The following is a 21,619-nucleotide window of genomic DNA, read 5'->3' on the forward strand; positions in this document are numbered from 1 at the left end:
CTGCAAGAAGACCAACGTGTGGTCTTGTGGTATACCTCTTCTCCCCTGTCTCCCTTCTTAAACCCAACGGTAGTCTGAGTAGAATGCTGGCATACAAAATGCAGGGGACATAGCATCAGAACGGGGGGGCGAGAACCAGTGTCAGACAGACTTGAGTTTAAAACCAGTTCTTCCCTTTCTGCTGTGTGACCTTGTGCAAAATCACTTTGCCTCTGAATCTGTTCCTTACTTAACACAAAGAGGACCTCCCCGGCAAGTTGGTAAAGAGTTGACAATAATGTGGAGGGAAGTATTTTGATTAGCTCGCGGGTCCATTATATTTGTTCAGAAACGGGATTTTCGTAAATGCAATTCCCTGAATTTACAGATGCAGCATATGAGCCGGAATTGGCATCCAGGGCTCCCGATCTACCTTGTCCTTGACCCCGATCCTGGTCCATGCCACTACTCTTTAGTATCGCAGAAGGCAATTATCTTTTGGACCTCCTTAGAAACACCACCACATGCACTTTGGCAGGTTCATTTGGTACATACCAAGGCTCACTACCTATATCTGTATTACTGAACACAAGGCGAGGCACACTAGTTTCCTTCCAAAATCAACCAGCTTATAGCTCTCCCTACATCTTTAGTCTTTGGTGACATTTTATCCAGACATGGGTTTGCCTGTATGACATCTTTTTTTTTTTTTAATTTTATTTATTTATTTTGAGGGAGTAAGAGAGAACAGAAGTGGGGGAGGGGAAGACAGAGAGAGAGAGAGAGAGAGAGAGAGAGAGAGAGAGAGAATCCCAAGCAGGTTCTGCACGGTCAGCGCAGAGCCTGAAACAAGGCTCGAACTCATGAACCACAAGATCATGACCTGAGTCAAAGTTGGATGCCTAACTGACTGAGCCACCCAGGCGCCCTTGCCTCTGTGACTTCCTATCCCTTCTTCCCTTCTGCCTTTTACCTGTGGCAATATGTAACAGCCAACTCCTGCCAGGTGCAAACCGTGCAGGCACTACACGCATCTAGCCAAACCTTCAGGAGTAGTTATTATTGCCTCTACTCTTAAAAATGAGGAAACAGCAAGTCAGAGGTTCGGGGACATTCCAAAGGTGATGGAACGAGAAAATGTTGCAGCTGATTCTGAAATCTGACCGTTTGACTAGATTGTTCTATTTTCAGTCAGCTCTTAAGTGTTTTATAAAAGTAGTTGCTCCTTCAGACAAAGAAAGGCTTATTGTAAAGCAAACTTCTCTCTGAAGTCTCCAAAGGGGACTGTACTTGGTTATTTCTGGCTCTAGGTCAGCACTTAATTTAGACTTCCGTGCAAATGACAAAGAAACCCCCAACCAACCATCAGTTTCTTTACTTTTTGGCAACTTTAGATACAATATGGCTAACATAAAAGATTTTCCTTTGGAAGTTTCTTTTTCTTTTTTTTTTTAAGTTTCTTTATTTATTTTTGGTGGGGGGAGGGGCAGAGAGAGAAAGAGAGAGATTCCCAAGGAGGCTCTGTGCTGATAGCGGGGCTTCATCTCACGAACATGACCTGTACCAAAAGCGAGAGTTGGACGCTCAACTGACGGAGCCACCCAGGCGCCCCTAGAACTTTCCCTTTTTCAAAATTTGCTTCAGTGAGTTTTCTTTACTGTGTTGTTATTGTAACTGGAAACAAGCCATTTAGCACATGATAAGTGGCATGTATGATACTTCATTGAGAAGAGGTTTTTCAAGGGGCGCCTGGGTGGCTCAGTCGGCTAAGCGTCCAACTTCGGCCCAGGTCATGATCTCACAGTTTGCGAGTTCGAGCCCCACATCGGGCTCTGTGCTGACAGCTCGGAGTCTGGAGCCTGCTTCGGATTCTGTGTCTCCCTCTCTCTCTGCCCCTCCCCCACTCGCACTCTGTCTATCCCAAAAACAAAATTAAGAAACATTACATAGTTTTCAAAAAAAGGAAGATGTTTTTTGATACGAAATTAAAACTAAGCAGATAAAGTTAAAAGGGTTTCTCGTGGAAGCAGGCACGTGAAACAGAAAATGACACGTCTGGTCCCAAGTGGAGATGAAAACATCAGCCCTAACATATGCTTTTAACGCCTACCCAATAGATGGTCTCTGTTGCGAATCATCTATGGAGAGTGTTTACACTCTCCTCTAGTTCTGCGCTATTGCAGCAGATCAGAATTCCACACAGTGAGACCCAAGAATCTGAATCTTTGACAAAGCTTCCCAGGGGCTCTGGGAGCCAGAGTTTCCACTCTACTTAGCTGAGGGCAGCAATTTGGCCAAGAAATTGTTCACCGGTGGGCTCTTTATAGATGGCCGCACCTTAGAATAGAGGGACGAAGCTAATCAAAGGCGAGGCTGTTGCCTGGTCAGGACTTCGGCTAATCAGGCTGAAGCTGATTAGGGCACCGAGTTTAATGAGGCTTCAGTTGGTGCCCCTTTGGGCCAATTATTTGACTTGTTCCTGGGCCGTGGGCCTCTGCTAGAATGTTCATCATTAGGGAAGTGATGGGATGCAGAATGGCATTTCCACATTTATCACCATTCTCTTACTGAGTGGGCTTGAAGAAACTGCCCCAGTCCTTCATGATGCCTTGGGCCTTAGGGGTAACAATAGTTACCCATGTGCCCAGAGTCACATGCCATCGGTGCTAGCTATCACTAGTGAGGATTTTAATACAAGGGATCCCAGCAGTAGGCCATGGGAGGTGCGTTCTCCGGGATGGAGAAGTGGCTGGGAGCAGCTTGCAGACCAGCACGTGCCCGGCTTCCGGGAAAGTTAGTGTCAGGCTTGACTTCTTGCACATTCGTGCAGCTGTTTCAGCAGAAGGAAAAAGTAGCAATGTTTCCCGTGGACAGTCTCCTCATTCATTTTTTAAATATGTCTTTAATCAGAGTGGTTCTCTCTTCCTGGCTTTCTTTCCCTTTCCTTCTGTCACTTAGGCTGGAAGTTCACTTATTTACCTCTGAATTCTTAGTAACTCTGTCTCAGAATGCTTCCTTTTGGCAAGATCCGAATTCCTCCAGCAATTTGGCTAGATCCTCTGGGTAAAATTTCCTTCACTTCCACTTTTCTATTTATAACTCTGTCTATTTCTGGCTTGGATGAGGGGGCTTCTCCGTTAGTTAGCGTTGCTCCCTAGCTGGACAACACCACTTCCGTGACTTTCAAAGCCGCATTTACTGTTTGTTTCTAGCAAGTGGAGCTCCCAACCTTCAGCAATTAGGAAGCTTCATTCTTCTCTTGCCAAATGTACGCCACAATTGTAAAAATATCGAAGGTGACGGGGCGCCTGGGTGGCTCAGTCGGTTAAGCGTCCGACTTCGGCTCAGGTCACGATCTCGCGGTGTGTGAGTTCAAGCCCCGCGTCGGGCTCTGTGCTGACAGCTCAGAGCATGGAGCCTGTTTCAGATTCTTTGTCTCCCTCTCTCTCTGACCCTCCCCTGTTCATGCTCTGTCTCTCTCTGTCTCAAAAATAAATAAATATTAAAAAAATTAAAAAAAAAAAATAAAAGGTGAACGTATGTGTGCGTGTGTACAGGTGTGCAACTGTGTGTGCACAAGTGCACATATGTCACTGTGGTTCCTTATGAGTCTCAGTATCTCAGAAGACATTCTATAAACAGGCTAAGTACATCAACAGGTGATTCAAGAGAGTAAATGAAATGAGGGGAAAGGTCCCACCTGAATAGCTGTTAAAGAAACTTAGACGGAAGTACTTTTTAAGCCTATCAAACCAGAAGTATGATAAAAAGATACTATTTAGTGTCTACTACTTGATATGTCGCTGGTGGGAGAAAAGCCAATTGTCACAACTGCTTCGTGCAGCAGAGCTCCACTGACCGCCACAACCCCCAAGCCCTCCCCAGCCAAGTTATTTCATTTCAGAGACTCCAAGAAAATGTCCTAAACTTGAAATTAGGATTTGAGAGTATTTATTATAGCATTATTTAAGGTGTCAAATTTGGAAACAACCTAAATACTCATACTGAGATAAATTCAACTGCAGTAGAACCCTTCATCGGATGGTCATAAAAGGCCACTGAAATCTCTATAGAGAAGACATGACAACATGGGAATTTTTAAATCAGATGGGAGAAGGAAGCAGGATCCAAAGTGTATATGTGGAATGAACATAACCCTGTAAAATTATACAAAGGAACTATGAAAATAAAGATCAGTGTTAATGATATTTGTGTTTGATAATTTGATATTTGATAATGATAATGGTGTTTAGGTGATGGAATCATTGACAGCTCATATTTTGATTTTTTACATATTTTTTATGAGCATACATTTCTCTTATTATAAGGAAGCTCAATCCAAGATTATCCAATATAGGTTCTTTGTGTTTCTTGTGGGATTTTACTTATTCACATCATATGGGTTGTCCATCCTGCCAGTTTTCTTCAAATGTCTGTTCCAATAAGGGTCACATATTCCAACACCGAAACACCCTGAATGTTTGAAAACATTTCCTAAATGTTTCAAATGTAGTTCCAAATGCACTTTCTAAATATTTCTAATGTAGTTTGTAAAAACTCTTTCTGCCTTTGAGAACTGAGTACTTACTGCCTTTGAATTTCCTTCACAAGAGTAGCTCACATTCATACTGGATTTCTCCTCCTTTGTGTCTTGTCTCTTCCTAATCTCCTGCTATCTTCTCTGGTCCAAAGGATTTGCAGATGGACTGATTTTCTTTTAATGTTATGTTTTTAGATAATGGGCCTTGCTTGGGATATAGAAAACCAAACCAGCCCTACAGATGGCTGTCTTACAAGCAGGTAAGTCATGCCCATGGTATTGGATAGATTCTTACTGTGGTATTCTGAGCTACTTTGGTCTCTTGACTGCTTTTTTTTTTTTTTTTTTGCCCCCACCCCCACCCCCGTCTTGTAGGTGTCTGATCGAGCAGAATACCTGGGCTCCTGTCTCTTGCATAAAGGATATGGGCCATCAACAGACCAATTCATTGGCATCTTTGCTCAGAATAGGCCAGAGGTAACCATGTTGAAGTTAACTCCAGAAATGAGTCAGGGCTAGGTCTAAAGACTTAAACCCCACCCTGAAACCAATACTTTTATACTTGCTGATGACTTACCAAAACTATTTAAAGACCTCCTACTCTTTAAATATTGTTCCAGTGTAAAGAGTTACAGCTCAGAGCCTCCTTAATCCCTGGTTGAATGTCTAATGATCTAAGTTGGTAACTGGATTTCTCTTATTTCCTAGCCCATTATGATTCACTTTAAGTCAGTCTCTGCCAAATGAGGAGAAAGTAAGGACGCTGTGGGGAGCTGGCAAATAAGAGCTTGTGGACATTGTAGAAAGGAGGGGAGGTGTTTGTATTAGAATTGGAACATTCATGTTGTACTTGAACTTGTCAAACAAGGTACCCATTGCTACTGAGAGTGGCTATAACCATCTTTATATAGTGAGTTGAAAGAAGACGTAGACATTAAGATGATTGGACTCAAGCTTTAGTTAAGTCATTAGGCCAGTATCTTCAGAGAAAGCCTTTGTATGCTTCAGAATAGTTGGAAGTCCTATGCTTACTAGAGCCAGTTGCTTAACCTAAAAGCTGAGAGGGCACTGGCTGCACTTTTGGGTGAATCTACACACTCCACTTTGTTACACCCAGCCTCGATAGGAAGGGATATCCTTGACTCTAATTTAGGAACTTAATGCCAAACCTGGGATATTAGTCCGCTTGTGCAACCACAACAAAATATCACAGACTGGGTGGCTTAACAATAGAACTTTATTTTCTCATGGTTCTGGAGGCTGAAAGTCCAAGACCAAGGTGTCAGCATGTTTGGTTTCTACTGAGGCTTCTCTTCTTGGCTTGCAGATGGCTGCCTTCAAAATGAGTCCTCATGTGGCCTCTTCTGTTACCCTTGGTGCCTCTTCTTCTTCTTTTAAGGACACCAGTCATATCGGATCAGAGTTCCACCCTTAGGACCTTATTTATTACCTCTTGAAAGGCCCTATCTCCCAAAGCAGTCACATTGGGTGTTAGGGTTTCAACATGATTTTCAGGGGGGTTGGGGGGTGGACACAACTCAGTCCGTAACACCTAGACTGACATTTAAGGCCCACCACTCGCAGATGCTGACCCACCTTTCCAATTCATTTTGTATTAACCGTCACGCTTCTTGATGTATATACAGTGATGTTGTGCTATCCTATCTTTGTTCATCCACTTCCTTCTTCCCTGAATGCCTGCTCTGCCTCCACCTCCATAGTCAAATCTTACCAGTCCTTCAAAGCCCTGCCCCATTTCCATCACTTTCCCCAAAGTAGTCCCAGATGGCCTTTACGCCACCCCAAAAGTGATCTCTCCTTCCTTTAAATTCCTTAAAACGAATGCTTTCTGTACCTCTTATGGATAGAACTTACTGCACTTCTACCTTTGGATTTTGGTCCTTTGTGTAGTAGTCGTCTCCGCGCCTAGCTTATCTCCTTTATTTAGCTGTACTCTACAGCATTAGCAATGGAAGCCTCTAGGGCCCCACGTGATTTCTTTCAACACGAAGGCCTCAAACAAGCATTTGTGGGCTGAATGACTGAAGTAATACTCTTCCCTTTCAAAGCGTTCTCTAGTTCTTACTGGAGCTTTTCTCCATACAGTGGATCATCTCTGAGTTGGCTTGTTACACATACTCCATGGTAGCCGTCCCCCTGTATGATACCTTGGGAGCAGACGCCATCATATACATTGTCAACAAGGGTAAAGCTTTGCTATTAAATTATAACTTGATTCTGTGTTCATGCTGAGTGATTCCTCAATATCTGCTTTGGTTAACAGACTTGGAATGCTATGGCCAGAATTTGCTCAAGTCTTTCCTGTCCTGTAGTACCGAGGCTATAATTTACAAGGAAGTTACCAAAAGCACAAGCAGGGATATGTACAGATAGAAAGTTCAATAAAATGTTCAAGGTGGCACGGTGTGACAGTATAGTTTAGAGATAAGATGCCTTACTTTGGCCACACTGGATAAAAGGTCATCGAGTGAGTGACTAAGTCATTTAATCGACTAAATCACTATGGAACTTCTGATCTCATTTCCTATCATTGTAAATCCAAGTCAGTACAGTTAGCCAGCATGCACCAATGTCCATGGTGAATTTGTAGAAAAAGATTACCATGGTTAGAGAAATAAGTACAAGCTCAAAGGTCAAGTAACAGCTCTTTCCCATATCCAAGATCTTACCTTCTGTCCCAGAACTAGTAGGTTGAGTGAGTAGACCCATTTAAACTATAAACATAATCAGCAGTTGTTGTCGTTTTTTTATTTTTACAAACAACTATCACAGCAAATGCTAACATTTAGAATCATAAAATGTTTGTCTGCTGAAATCCCATTTGTCCCTTTTCTCTTCTACTCCCTACTTCCCTCCCCAAAATAAAACACAGTGACAGGACCACACCTAAGTGATCCATGTTTGTTGTCTGTATTCTTAAGCAGAAAGAATTACATGACTCTAGAAACTGTAAACTGTGTTGGTAGCATGCATGAAAACTAGGTGCTTCTGTTTCAATTAAGCTCGTTTATTATCGATGGAATGTTTCAGGTTTTCTGCATTATAAATCTGATTTGCAGACATAATCTCCTTTGGGTACCCACTAGCTTTGAAATTTTCAAAAATCTCTTCCTTGTTGCAAGGCAATCAGGTACCTAGCAGGTACCATGAAGGTGACCTCTGGCTCTGTTTCTGCTTCCAGCTAATATCTCTGCGGTGATCTGTGACACTCCCCAAAAGGCATCTCTCCTGATAGAGAATGTGAAGAAGGGCCTCACCCCAGGCCTGAAATTGATCATCCTCATGGATCCCTTTGAGGATGACCTAAAGGAAAGAGGAGAGAAAAATGGAGTTGAGATCTTATTGCTGTTTGATGCTGAGGTATGGGCTTTAAATTCAAATAATAGCTTTAAGAGGAGTAAATGAGACTCATGCCGTGAAGTTTGAGAATTATTTCTCTAAAACAATTCAGAAGCCATGCCAGAGGAGAAGAAAGGTCTGTGGTCAATGGGCACAGTCTTCTAAGTGGAGGATTTATGAATACTGAGGTCAGTGGTAGTTAAGGATGTGGGTCCTGGAGTCAGGTTACAGGGTTCATATTCCAGCTCCACATCTATTAGTCAGGTGACCTTAGGCAAGTTTCTCCACATCTCCCTTTTCCCCTCTGTCAAATAAGGATGAAATAGTCCCTAACTCACAGAGGAGTTGTAAAGTGTTAAATGAGTCAATCTATATAAAGTGTTCAGGACAGCGACTGGTATATAGTGAGCCCTGAAATGTCAACTATTCCTATTATTCAGAAAGATTTAGTAATGGTCCTAGATGACTGGACCGCAAGAATACAATGGGAAGTTTGGACATCTGAAATCTGCCTGCTTGAGGCTGGTATTCTAGGGAAACCTTATGTTCTTCCCTGCCTGAATATTGGCTTCTAGGCCTGATCTGGGTTAGAGCATTGCTTTGATTCCCACAGAAAAGGGAGGTGTTTACATGGAAAAGGAAAGAGAGGGCTGTGTTTGTCATAAGTCTGTCCATCTTAACCGATGACTTCCTTTCTTGGCTTTCTGTTCACGTAGAATCTAGGCAAAGAGAACTTCAGAAAACCTATGGTAAGTTTTCTTCTGCCCAAAATTGAGTCTTGCCATATTCAACTCCCAAAGCTCTTGGTAGATTAATCCTTTGTGCTTCCTCCTTTAGCCCCCTAGACCAGAAGACCTGAGTATCATCTGCTTCACCAGTGGGACCACAGGTCAGTGCCCATGAAGCTGTCCCAGAGGCCTCTGCTCAGCCAAAAACATAGTGTGAATCACCACTGGTCTGGTAAATATACCCTATCCTTAGGGTCATACAAGTTTTGAGTATGGATGCCCACGTGGAAAAATGTAAGTATAAGCAAGTAAACTTCATGGAACACATGGGGAGGTTTTTCCATGCTATGGACTTCAGGAACCATACAGATGGCATCAGAGTCAATTTTCTTCCCCAACCACCACTCTCTCAACTTGACCCACCAGAATGGTTTCAATCAAGGTGACTCAGGGACAGTTCTACACAGATCAGTGTGTGCCCATCCCTACCCCTGAAGCTACTTATCTGTTATAACTCCGAGTAGATTTAGATATGGCCCCATGTGCCAGTTTGTAATGTGATAGTTAGGAAATATAGTTAGGTCTGAAGTCTTAAACATGAAAACAGTGCAAGGTTGGGGGGGGGGGTCACTTGGAGTTTTATTTTCGACTGTTGCAATGTGAGATTGTGGCTGTACCCTCTGTGGTAGTAGAAGTCTAGCAATGTTGTCAGCAGTAGTGTCTCTGGGTGCATTAATCATTCATAAACGGAGTCCTATACCATTCATAAAAAAGACACAGTGACCAGAGAAGCTCTTGACTCTCTGGAACAGAACCGTTTGAATGCAGCTTCTTATTTCACAACCAAAGGCTACCTGTTAGTTATTTAAAGGGTCTTTTTTTCCATGTCCTATTTCCTACAGGTGACCCTAAAGGAGCCATGTTGACCCATGAAAATATTGTTGCAAACAGTTCTGCTTTTCTCAAATGTATGGAGGTCAGTGGTCAATTTAAAAAGAGGTATTCATTAAAATGTAAATCCGTCATAAGATTTTAATCTTGATGTTAGAGGAGGCAGAGACAAAAAAACAAAACAAAACCAAAAGCCACGTTAAAGGCCTGACAATGAATCAGTGTGGACAAATACTGGTGCATCTTTGTCCAGAGGACTGTGCATTTTCCAGCCTTGGTCTCTTAGAATCACTGCATGTATCTACACTCAGTGAAGTTAAAGGAGCACCTTAACTTCAGTCATACAGTGCACAACCTGTGCAACTATGTGTGGCAATCCTGGCAATTTCTTTAAAATTAAAGAAAAAATTTTGTTGAGATATTATTGACATATTAATTTCAGGTGTACAACGTGATTCCATATATGCATATACTGCAAAATGGTCCCTGTGATAAATTCCAAGTCCATCAACACACATAGTTTTTTTTCTTGTGATGAGAACTTTTCAGATCTACTCACTTAACAACTTTCAAATCTGCAACACAGTATTATTAACTGTAGTTAATAGGAGCTGCTTTTAAATCTCCTTTAGAATAGAAAGTTAGCACTAATCCAATGGTGTCTCTTTCTTGTTCTGATCTATAGTGTATTTTCAAGCCCACCACTGAGGATGTGTCCATTTCCTACCTCCCCTTGGCTCATATGTTTGAGAGGATTGTACAGGTGAGTGACCTATGTTCCTACCACGTATGTGAAAAGGCAGTCTTGATTAGTAGTTCCATGTTTATTTCAAAGGCAGCTACACAACATTTGTGATCCTTTCTCTAATTGGAAAGAAGCACACAGGGAGCTGGTGCAGTTGAGTCCTAACCCTGGCATTTACACTTGCTGCAAGCCTTTCTAGTTGTGTCTATATATGTCCAGCAGAATTAATGGTTGCTCCTGTCTTTACCCAGGGGCCTGTGAGTCCAGTGACGTCATAGCCAGGAGCTTACTATCTGCTCTTAATTCTATTTTGGGATAGGAATATTGTTTCTTCCTTTACATTTTATTTTTGTTAGAATTTTTTTAAAAGACCTAGGGTTAGGGGCACCTGGGTGGCTCAGTCAGTTGAGTGTTTGACTTTGGCTCAGGTCGTGATCTCACGGTTTGTGGGGGTGAGCCCCGCATCAGGCTCTGTGCTGACAGCTCAGAACCTGGAGCCTGCTTTGGATTCTGTGTGTGTGTGTGTGTGTGTGTGTGTGTGTGTCTGCCCCTCCCCCACTCATGCTCTATGTCTCTCTCACTCTCTCTCAAAAATAAATAAACATTAAAAATTAAAAAAAAAAAAAAAAAAAAAGACCTAGGGTTAGAGAAAAGGAAGTTTCCCACAAAGGTGCAGAGAAGGAACATTTGATCCGGGTAAGATGTTCAGTATGTGTCAAAGTAGAGCCAGTTAGGATCATATGAATGCCAGAGAGCTGCCTTTCTGTCAGTGGACTCCAGGCTTGTCAGGCAATTCTGGGGCTGATTTGAGAACGGAAAATAGTGCTGGCCTTCCCAAAACACATGCAGTAGTATGGATGGAAAATCCCCTCGCTGCTACTCACTTAAATACCTCTTCAACCAGTTTATCTGTTGATGCGTGAAATGCCAAAATGAACAATTCAGTTCCTTGGGCTAAAAGTGTTGGCATCTGATTAATAAAATATGAACTCTAATAAGCATACTTTTTCACATTCTAACACCTCCGACATTGAGATAGTCTTCCAACCATAGGCATGTTCTGGTTTCAGTGGCAGGGTTTTTCTTAGTGCTACATGATGGACGGTCTCTTACAAAGGACAGTGTCTCGAACTGTCACTCAGAGCTACAGGTGGAATAGGGTGGGCCCTCCATCTCACGGTCTGTCTTCCCTGTCCTGCCACCTCAGCAGAAATGAGTTTCCAACCTGTCTTGGGCACAGGCTCTCAGAGTTCTGGGTATCTGAAATTTGTGGGGAGGGTGCTGTACAGAGAAAAGTGCCTGTGGATGGCAACCTAGTTCCTCAATTCTGCCCAAGACAGCCCCCCTCCCGCCACCATGAAGTGGGCCTTTGGCTCTGAGCCCTGCTCTTTGGTTTTGCTTTTAGACTGTCGTGTACTCTTGTGGTGCCAAAGTCGGTTTCTTCCAAGGAGATATTCGGTTGCTTCCTGATGACCTGAAAACTCTGAAGCCCACAGTGTTTCCTTCTGTGCCTCGACTACTCAACAGAATCTACGATAAGGTGCCAACCTTGCTTCTGTGGGGCTTGCCCTGGAGATGAAGGAACGGTCTGTGGCTTAGGCCTGACTAAGGTTTTTAGGGACTTTACGTTGCTAAGAAAGTTTTCCCACATACGCCCCCTACTCCCCATGAGCATCCACCTAATAGCCACATTCACAAATGCAACTGTAAAAAACCACAATAAATGAAAACTCCTTTCATGCGGATAAGATCGTTTGGACCAGATCTGGAGAAAGAGCTCAAGTCAGGGACTTAGGGAGCCCCTCAAAACTAAGCTGACTTATTGAGGAGGTGTTACTCCGCTTTCATAATGCCTATAGGCTCTTGAGTTTCTTGCTGAGGTACCAGGCCCATGGGCAACATTTCATATGCATTCCACTATCTAATCCTTGCAAAAACACAGGAAATCCCATCCACACTTACTGTTCCCAACTTCCAGCTGAGGAGACTGAGCCTTGGGGAGGGGAGAGGAGGAAGAAAGAAAAGAAAAGAAAAAAAAAAACCTGGCCAGAATCATAACCAATAAGGGTTTGGGCCAGAATCAAACTGTCACATAGTAGTTAGTTGTCATTGATCACTGCTCTATTTTTCATTCAACTTTACAACACGGTGATTTTTCTAATTCAATTTAATCATTTCTCCTGCATTCATTAGCTGAGATTCTTCTAGAAAGACGTGACAAGTGTTCTTTCCCTTTATTTATCAATCTTTAGAATAATGAATTGGTGCCCCACAGATCTTCAGAAATGACCAAGATTTTTCATTTGTAATATTTTGAACTCGTGATTTGCATAGTTGTATGCTTAATCCATTTCAGTCATTCTTTCTGATGTTCAAATTGTCCCACCATCAAAATTGGGAGCCCAATCAAGTTCTTCATGTGTCCTTTTGACATAACTCCCCATAACATGTCCCAAGCTTATCTTTTGTGTTTCTCACCCAAGTCTTGGATTGTCTAACTTTTCCAAGGAGTCCTTGGAACTGGGATTTGAACCCAGGCAATATAGTAATAGAGTCCAGGCTCTTAATCAGATATTTGATCATCTCACAATTCCATAGACATGGGATCCCCGAGGAAATAACACATGGCCACTCTGCACATGCTTTGGACTCCACCCCTGAGATTCTAGCATTCCCCTTCACACTTGTGAATCTCAGTACTATCCTGGGGCTTTGGTGATGGGGCAGGCAGCATTCTAGCACACAGATGACCCCTGAATATTGAAAGTGCTAGTTTTAACAGAATTGTTAACAACCCTAGCAGCTGTCAGCATGCTACAGAATTATTAGATTTGGCGGCTGTTATGGTTTTGGTTCATGTTATTAGACATTTTTACTTTTGATAGTTTTTTAATGATATGGTAATACTAAACACACAGCTTACTCTGCAACTTATTTTAAAAATGAAGGACTTTATTACTGTGACTACAAATTCCAGCCTCTGTCAGTGATATATTAGGAGGAAGTTGCCTTGTGAATGATGAAGATAAATCTCTTAAGGTTGAAAGAGGTATCAGGAATGACAGGATGCTGGCAACATTTGAGCATAGATCTCGGAGAGAGGTGGTGAGATATTGACAAAATGATGGTATAGGCATAAGTAGATGCCTAGAACCTAGAGCACAGTTGGCATTAGGGGCTAAGGATGAATAGCTCAATTTAGCTAAAGGCTTAAAAATGGAAGTGTAAATATGGAAGATGGCTAGAGAGTTCTTTTCCAATTTTGAACTGGAAAAGAACTTTGATTTCCTTGAATCTGACTTCTGGTAGGATGGAGTCCTGAAGGCCAGAATATGGGGTTCAGGATTTCATTTTGGAAGTAAGGGGATTTCTTCGAGTTGTACTTGAAGCTCCCCTTTGGCAGGTACATGGTTTATAGATTAGTCACAGTGAGGCAAGAGTAAGGGAGTCTAGGGAAATAATGAGCTGGTAAGATGGTGCCATAATTAAGTCCAAAGGGAATAAATAAATAGAAAAATCTGTTGGGTTTTGTATGGTGTGGTTAAACAAACTTTAGTTACAGATAAGAGTGGTATTTTTCCATATTTAATGTACATAAGCATTATAGGGCAAGGGGAGGGAGAGATAGGAGGGAGAGATTCCTAGGCCTTTCTTTGATCTATTAAATCAAAGCCCTAAAGGTGTTGTCCATTGAGCTGTTTTTTATCTAGTACCCCCAGGTGATTTGGTAGGCAGATGTTGACAACATTTTGAGGACACGCTTATTTCAGTTGTCAAAGTTGTTTGCCAAGGACAAGGAATCTGGAGGAGCTGGAATTCTGTACCTATACACTCAGTGCACTTATTTCTTAGCGTGGCCCTAATTCTCTGGAATCATCATTATTTAGCAATGCAGTTCATGACATGAAAGTCACTTCCGTATGAAGCAAGAAGGCACTATCTTTTGCTCACTGGTGAATGGCGTTGGTGAGTATCTCCAGTAGGTTTCCAACTAAGAGGAACTATCATTTTCCAGGTACACAATGAAGCCAAGACACCCTTGAAGAAGTTCTTGTTGAACCTGGCTGTTTCCTGTAAATTCAGTGAAGTAAAAAAGGGTATCATCAGGCGTGACAGTTTCTGGGACAAGCTCATCTTTGGAAAGATCCAGGTAGGTTGGTTGGGTACAGGACAGAGCCAGGCAAATATCTGGGCTTCCTGCTAGCTTATCATACTTTTCTTTTTCTCTGATGGCTGAGTGTCTCTTTAATGGGATATCCTTTCACACTTACTGGGTTTACTCCCCTTTTGAGGTGAGGTCTCTCTGGGACAACTTTGTCATTAAAGGAAATTGGTCAAAAAGTAGAAAATGGATTTTCTTAAGTTTTGGCACACAGTCTTATTCTCTTGGGTGGTCTGTTGAGATTATAAGTAATGTGAAGGGTCTGGGAATATAAATCATCTGAGGAAATTTTTAAAAACTTGCAAGTCTAGTCTCAGCTAGGGATGTAAGTGACAATAAAAGCTAATATTTTAAGTGCTTTTCCTCAATGGCATGCCCTAGTGTAAGTGCTTTGTAAATTAACTAGTTTAACTCTTATAAAAACACTGGGTAGGCTGTTCTACCCATTTTGCAGTAGAAGAAACTGAAGCCAAGGGCATAGGTTTCAGCAGCTCTTTTGTTTCTCCTGAACAGGACAGCCTTGGCGGGAGGGTTAGCTTCATGGTCACTGGAGCTGCCCCCATCTCCAGCCCAGTTTTGGTGTTCCTCCGGGCGGCAATAGGATGTCCGGTAAGCCAAGCACCTTCTTTGAAAATAGCCTATTTCACTTGTGCACACAAAAAGCTCACTCTTTTAAAGATGAAAACGCAACTGAAAAGCACCAAAGAGAGTGTCACCAAAAATCTCAAAGTCAAGAGAAAATAGCCTTCTCTTTATGCATCTGTATACATACATACATACCTTTACATAAACTGGCATCAGTTTTAAAATACTTGTTAAACAGTGCCCCATCAACATTGGTCCTGGTCAAATAAAGACCAACATCATTTTAATGGTTATTAGTTTATTGGATGTACCTAAGTAACTAGTCTCCTATGGATGGACATTTAAGTCGCTATTTTTTCACTGTTATAATCAATGAAGTGATAAGGATACTTGTGTATCCTTTAGTATTGATGCAAATACCAATTTAGGGTATTAAATGCCTGCAAGTAGGGACTACTGGGTCAAAATATATGGGTTTTTTTTTTCCCACATATGAATGTAGATTATCACACTTCCCTCCAGAAAGATCTTGTCTTTTCATACATTCCTGTAAATAATACACGAGATCTTATTTCCCCCACATTCTTGCCATTGTCAGGCTTTCCCAGTCATTTAAAGCTTAGCCAAGCAGATGTGTGAAAAGTCTCACTGCAGTTCTATTTCTTTTATTAACACTGAACATCTTTTCTATCACTTAATGGCACTTGTATTTCTTCCGGGAATTACTCTATTATTTTCTTTTAGAAAAATGGCCAATGGATAATAAAGTTCTCTTTCACATTGCTTCTAAGAGTTCATATAGTAATATTTGTTTTTTTGTGAATGTTTTTCCTAGTCTCATCTTTTTGCCTTGTGTATTGCTATATGAAAGTTTCAAATGTTTACATAATCAAACTGATTCATCTTTTCTATTTGTGGTTTTTGAATTGCTTAGATAGGACTTCCTAACTCCAGTATTTCATAAGACTGCTTTCATTCCTATTTTCTGATAATCTCATGGTTTTACTTTTTCCTAATTAAGCCTGTGTTCCATCTGGAACTTAGTACAAGTGCTTGGGTGTAGACATTCTCTCTCTCTCTTTTCCCCCAAATAGCTAATTAGTTCATCCATCTGACCAACATTCATGGCACAAATGAAACACTGTGTCCTCATAGTGTCCCCTTCTGTATATAACCACCATCAAAAATGATTCTAATTGGTGGCCAAGGCTAGAGGTCATCTACTCTTTCAAATTAGCACCCTCTTGGCCATTCTTAATGACTTCATTTCCCTCAGCCCCTAAAACCAACAGATACGTAGGTCCTATTGTCACACCCTTCCTGGAAATGCCCTCTTCTCCATCTCTACAAAGTCTGCCTATCACAGGCCCCCTCACTGCCCCCTCCCACCCCGCCCCAGTGCAGTAGCTTATGTGCTTGTTTGCCCCCGACCAGCAGATTGAAGGTGTTAGGACACCAAGTATCTTCCAAGCCTCAGAGACCTTGCTTTCCTCATGTCTTTCCACAGGGTATTGCCACCTCATGCTTTCTCTTGAGTAAGTCTCAAACCCTTCTTTGGTTTCCCCAGGTGTTTGAAGCTTATGGCCAAACAGAATGTTCTGCTGGCTGTACATTTACATTACCTGGAGACTGGACATCAGGTAGGTTCTCCACCTACTGGGTGGGAGATGCAGTTGTTGGCAGGAGGGTTCTAAAGGAACTAGGGCTTGAGTTAGATAACCTCAGTGCTTTGGACAAATGTGGCAAATGCCAAACTCAAGTTTCAGTCCAGACCTTTCTATCTTGGCTATCCAGCATTGGCACTGGATGACTTTTCAGTTTTCTTGTTTTAGAGTCAATCCATAAATAAGTCAGAAACATTCCTGGACATTTATCACTGTTTCATGGTTTCCCAGCTGATTCAAGGTGGTGTTTTCTAGGCCACGTCGGAGTTCCCCTGGCTTGCAATCATGTGAAGCTAGAAGATGTGCCTGACATGAACTACTTTTCAGTGAACAGTGAAGGAGAGGTGGGTAGGTTGTGCTCTGTAGTCATGCCCAGACATCCATAGTAAATCTATTTATGTCAAAAAGAGCACACAACTGTGAGGAGGAGACTTGGGTTTGACTTGAGATCTTGACCAAGGAAATGGACATCTCTGAGTCTCACTTTCCTATCCCCTACAACAGGGAGTAAAATTTGGTGGTCTTCACACTGTAGTGGAAACCATCAAACGATTGGAGGTGGGAGCAGGCGTTTTGTGAAGTGCCTCTGCTGGGAGTTGCAGCCTTTCCCACTGTTACCAGCTTGTGCTGTCTTATGTGCAGATCTGCATCAAGGGCAGCAATGTATTCCAAGGATACCTGAAGGACCCTGAGAAGACCAAGGAGGTTCTGGATGAGGACGGCTGGCTTCACACAGGAGACATTGGTCGTTGGCTCCCGGTGGGTGCTTCTTCAAAATTGCCAGGAGCCTCTGTCGTTGGACTGAAGAGAATTACCTGCTTATAAGCAAGACAGGCAGAGATATGAGTAGATTAATCAGCTGAGGCAGCTTAGAGGAGTTACGTCTGAATCCTACCCGGCTTGTGGCATCCTCATACTATAAAGAGAAGAAAATACAGTTGAAGAACCTAGGCTGGCAGGTGGGAGATCTGTTGTTCTAGACCCAGCTCTCCCATGGACCAAAAATATAATTCTGAGAAAGTCCCTCACACTACCGAAGGCTGAGCCTTATCAGTCACTTCCAGATGATGTCTGTTAGGCTGACTTGATGGCTAATTTCTGGAGTCAACCTCCTTGATGGTTCCATGGTTGGTTCAGTCTGTTGTCCTACTTAGAGTGTGATCATGTGGATTGTATTTGCCACTTGCCCAGTTCTACAATTTAAATCCCTAAGACCCTAAGCTCCTCAGGCCAATAAGCTCAGAGAAATGAAGCTGCGCATGACCTCTGGTGGCTGGTCAGAGAGCCTTCGCCGGCCCTGCTTCAGTCTCACGAAGCACAATAATTGACTTGATTAGCACCATGAAGCTATCTTAGCCTGCTCCAGGATCTAACAGGAGGGATACATGGAAGGGAGTCAAGGAGGGGGAGATCTAACTAATTCAAAAGTCTTAAGAAAGATAACTCCTTCCCACAGGGTGCCTGGGTGGCTCAGTTGGTTAAGCATCCAACTTTGGCTCAGGTCACGATCTCCCAGTTTGTGGGTTCAAGCCCTGAGTTGGGCTCTGTACTGACAGCTCAGAGCCTGGAGCCTGCTTCAAATTCTGTATCTCCCTCTCTCTGCCCCTTCCCCGCTCATGCTCTCTCTCTCGAAAATGAATAAACATTAAAAAAAATTTTGTCTTAAAAAGATAAGTCCTTCCCTATTCCTGAGAGTTCTGGAAATGGAATAATTGAAAATTACGTTATTTGGAAACTCACAGCTGCAAAGCTTCTTCATTAGATGAGGCAACCATTTACACAACTTCAGCAGGTCCTGGGGATGTTTTCCGAGGTTGCACGTGGACCCTCCACAAGGACATAACACTATAGGTTATTGCTGGAAGCTGCTCCCCTCCCCTTTCCCCAAAGCCAAAAAAGAGAAATGAAAGCTTGCTCAAAAGTCTGTAGTGAAGTCAAGATGTAGAAGGAAAATACCTGTGACTTCTTCCCCCTCTACGCTGACATCGTTTCTGGGGCTCAAAAACACTGATGCTGTTTTCTGTTTCGTATAGAATGGAACTCTGAAGATCATTGACCGTAAAAAGAACATTTTCAAGCTGGCCCAAGGAGAATACATTGCTCCAGAGAAGATAGAAAATATCTACATCAGGAGTAGACCGGTGTTGCAAGTTTTTGTGCACGGGGATAGCTTACGGGTAATATACTGTTTCAACATTAGCCATTTTCAGGCACAGGCCATGCCGGTTCTTGTAGCTACAGGAAATCTGTATAAACGGGTTTAGGATGAAAAGATTTGAGTTTATAAAACCGAAGAAATGAAGCCACAGTTCAACCCTCAAATAAGGCGATACAATGTAAAAAACAAAAATGGTCTAACTATGATGGCATCTGTAAACAGATGGCATCTGTTGTCATGGTTGCACCAATGGGTAGTCATTTGATAAGAAACAGCCTCATGTCACACTTAGTTCCCGCTACAGTGGGAGTTCCTCTAGAGCTACAAACTGTATATACCGTGCGTAAACTTAGCTTTTGGGGAGTGAGCAAGGGTTGGCAAAGAGGCCAGAGATGCTTTAGGCTTCAGGCTGAACACGGTTTCTTTTTGAGTAATCGATATCGAATAGAACATCTTTGTAAAAAGGTATTGAGTAGGAAAATGGGATCCGAGTTCCATGAAGGTTTTAAATGTATGGTGAGGAAAGAGTTGGACACTATATTGAGCTGAGGTCTTGGGAAGTATCTATTCCAAAGATATAACCCTGCTGTTGTCATCCACTGTGGGCCACCGCTATCCTAGCTCTCACATGTTCTTGTTCCCGGTTTGCCTTCCACAGTCCTCCTTAGTGGGAGTGGTGGTTCCTGACCCAGAAGTGCTGCCCTCCTTTGCAGCCAAACTTGGGGTTAAAGGCTCCCTTGAAGAACTGTGCAAAAACCAAGTAAGTCTTGCTTAAGAAAGTTCTATGCATACCCACGGGGCCCACCGTGGGAGAGTAAAGGCCCCACCAACTCAGGCACCAATGATGCCATCCTCTCTGGAAGAACTGGCTGTTCTTGAACTTAGGATAGGTGGCTGTAGCTGAAATTGACTGGTTTTATTAGATAGGAGGATAGGATGGGATGGGGAGTTAAAAACAAACGACAACAAAAACCCTCTATTCTTTTTAAAGCATGAATGTGGAGAATAGAGAATCAAAAAATACCATCCAGAGAAAATCTGCTAACATTTAGATTTGCCTTTCCTTCTCATTAGTCTTTTGAGCATTATTAAGCATAAAATGTGCTTGTACATACATACACCTATATCCTGCTTTTACCCTGATGACCTTTTGTACGCATTTTGAGTTGGTTCACGCTTAGCCTTTCTTGTGGTCTCTTTTTCAAATAGCCGTGCTTTAAGCTTGTTTTCTCTTCTTAGGTTATAAATAAAGCCATTTTAGAAGACTTGCAGAAAATTGGGAGAGAAAGTGGTCTTAAATCCTTTGAACAGGTATGTACTACTGAAGTTGTCTAGTTATCTCAAGTCACACTAGAAAGTTCTAAAGTTTGCATGTATAACGGGGTTTTAATGTAGTTCCCAAGGAATTGATTTGAGATTTTGTACCATTAATGCATTAAATACAAATGGCAGTGACTTTTTATAGTTGCTTGTAGAGTCCTTTTTGCTGTCAATTATCCGTTCTCCCCTCTCGTTTCCCAAATTATCAGTTTGGGAATGGGCATGCGTTACTGTTGTCTTTATCCTTACTTCATCAACCCCACTTTTATAAAGTTCTTCACATAGCATGCAGAAGTCTCTGCAGAAAAGTCTGAATTGCTAATAAACATGTGTGTGTGTATCTTCTCTTCCAGGTCAAAAGCATCTTTCTTCATCCAGACCCATTTTCCATTGAAAATGGGCTCTTGACCCCAACGTTGAAAGCAAAGCGCGGAGAGCTTGCCAAGTACTTTCAAACCCAAATCAATAGCCTGTATGAAAATATCCAGGAGTAGGGTAAGGTACTTGGCAGCTGGACGGGGCTCAGCGGTAGCCTGCCTTGTAGGAGTATGGACTATGGATAAATACTAATCTTATGTTCATTTTTTGTCTTTCCTCCTATTATTTTACCTACTAAATTAATAAAAACCATAGTTTTGGGGCTTTTAAAAAATATTGAGAGACTTATCATGTAAAAGCTCAGCCCTGAACTACACAAATTTGTCCTTTCCATCTTAAATATTGCTGACATTTAGGTTTTGGGTCTACTTTTATCAGCATACTTTTATTCAAGGCCCATTTGTCATTCTTTGTCCCTCCCCCACGATCTCTAGCCTAAGTGACCACTAGTTCAAGAGCCAAAATGACTTCTTCCTTACGGTTTTACAGTAAGCCTAACTTGTTGACAGTCCCAACACTTAGGTCTTCCGATGTTCAAATTAAGAGACCTGTAAGCTCTCAAAAGTGGTTTGTAATTCATGTTTTCTAACGATTCCACAAAACCACTGAAATTTTTAATCAACCTTTTCTTATAACTAATATTAAGAGACAAACTCCTATGTACTTCTGTGTATACTAACATCTGTCAACAGAAGGGAAGTGTGATCATACTGAACATTTCCTAAACTTACTGGTTTCTCTGGGGAGAATTAAAAAAAAGTGGGCCTGTAACCTGTCCAAAAAGAATGTTCATGAAGTGTTCTCTCCAGTAGTATCTGGTGACTAAATCTGTTCTTTACAGTTTGCTGCTGAGCCGGAAGCTACAGGGGAAGGAGTTTAAACTTATGTCAAGTGCACTTTTCCAGTAAATGAAGCTAGCACTGAGGAAAAGCCTCCTGAACTGGGAACAAAGGCCTATGGACAAGCATGAGGCCTTCACAACAGGCTTATCTTCTGGGAAGGAACTGACTGATCTTTACTGGACTCCAGTTCCTGCTGTACCTCACCCTCAGACAACACGTGTTGCTTCCACTTGTAAAGTCTTTAAAATAAACCACTGCAAACACTTA

The 21,619-nt window shown here is 42.2% G+C and overlaps 1 protein-coding gene across 5 annotated transcripts in view; it reads left to right on the forward strand.

Moving 5' to 3' along the window:
• The window catches only part of ACSL5 (acyl-CoA synthetase long chain family member 5), a 44,659-nt gene extending 23,040 nt beyond the window's left edge, over positions 1-21,619 (forward strand). For 4 of the 5 annotated variants that reach the window (XM_042908581.1, XM_042908577.1, XM_042908579.1 and 1 more), the window contains exons 4-22: positions 4,715-4,779; positions 4,895-4,996; positions 6,626-6,725; positions 7,722-7,900; positions 8,596-8,628; positions 8,717-8,768; positions 9,510-9,583; positions 10,184-10,261; positions 11,649-11,783; positions 14,259-14,393; positions 14,919-15,014; positions 16,558-16,630; positions 16,910-16,998; positions 17,297-17,413; positions 18,688-18,831; positions 19,471-19,572; positions 20,052-20,123; positions 20,486-20,627; positions 21,352-21,619. In XM_042908581.1, coding sequence (XP_042764515.1) covers positions 4,715-4,779; positions 4,895-4,996; positions 6,626-6,725; positions 7,722-7,900; positions 8,596-8,628; positions 8,717-8,768; positions 9,510-9,583; positions 10,184-10,261; positions 11,649-11,783; positions 14,259-14,393; positions 14,919-15,014; positions 16,558-16,630; positions 16,910-16,998; positions 17,297-17,413; positions 18,688-18,831; positions 19,471-19,572; positions 20,052-20,123; positions 20,486-20,626 — 1,787 coding nt within the window. In that variant the 3' untranslated portion in view covers position 20,627; positions 21,352-21,619. Of the gene's footprint in view, positions 1-4,714; positions 4,780-4,894; positions 4,997-6,625; positions 6,726-7,721; positions 7,901-8,595; positions 8,629-8,716; positions 8,769-9,509; positions 9,584-10,183; positions 10,262-11,648; positions 11,784-14,258; positions 14,394-14,918; positions 15,015-16,557; positions 16,631-16,909; positions 16,999-17,296; positions 17,414-18,687; positions 18,832-19,470; positions 19,573-20,051; positions 20,124-20,485; positions 20,633-21,351 lie in introns of all 5 variants that reach the window. The other variant, XM_042908578.1, reaches the window with a different exon arrangement.

This window comes from Panthera leo, chromosome D2 (genome assembly GCF_018350215.1).
Source record: "Panthera leo isolate Ple1 chromosome D2, P.leo_Ple1_pat1.1, whole genome shotgun sequence".
Lineage (NCBI taxonomy): Eukaryota > Metazoa > Chordata > Mammalia > Carnivora > Felidae > Panthera > Panthera leo.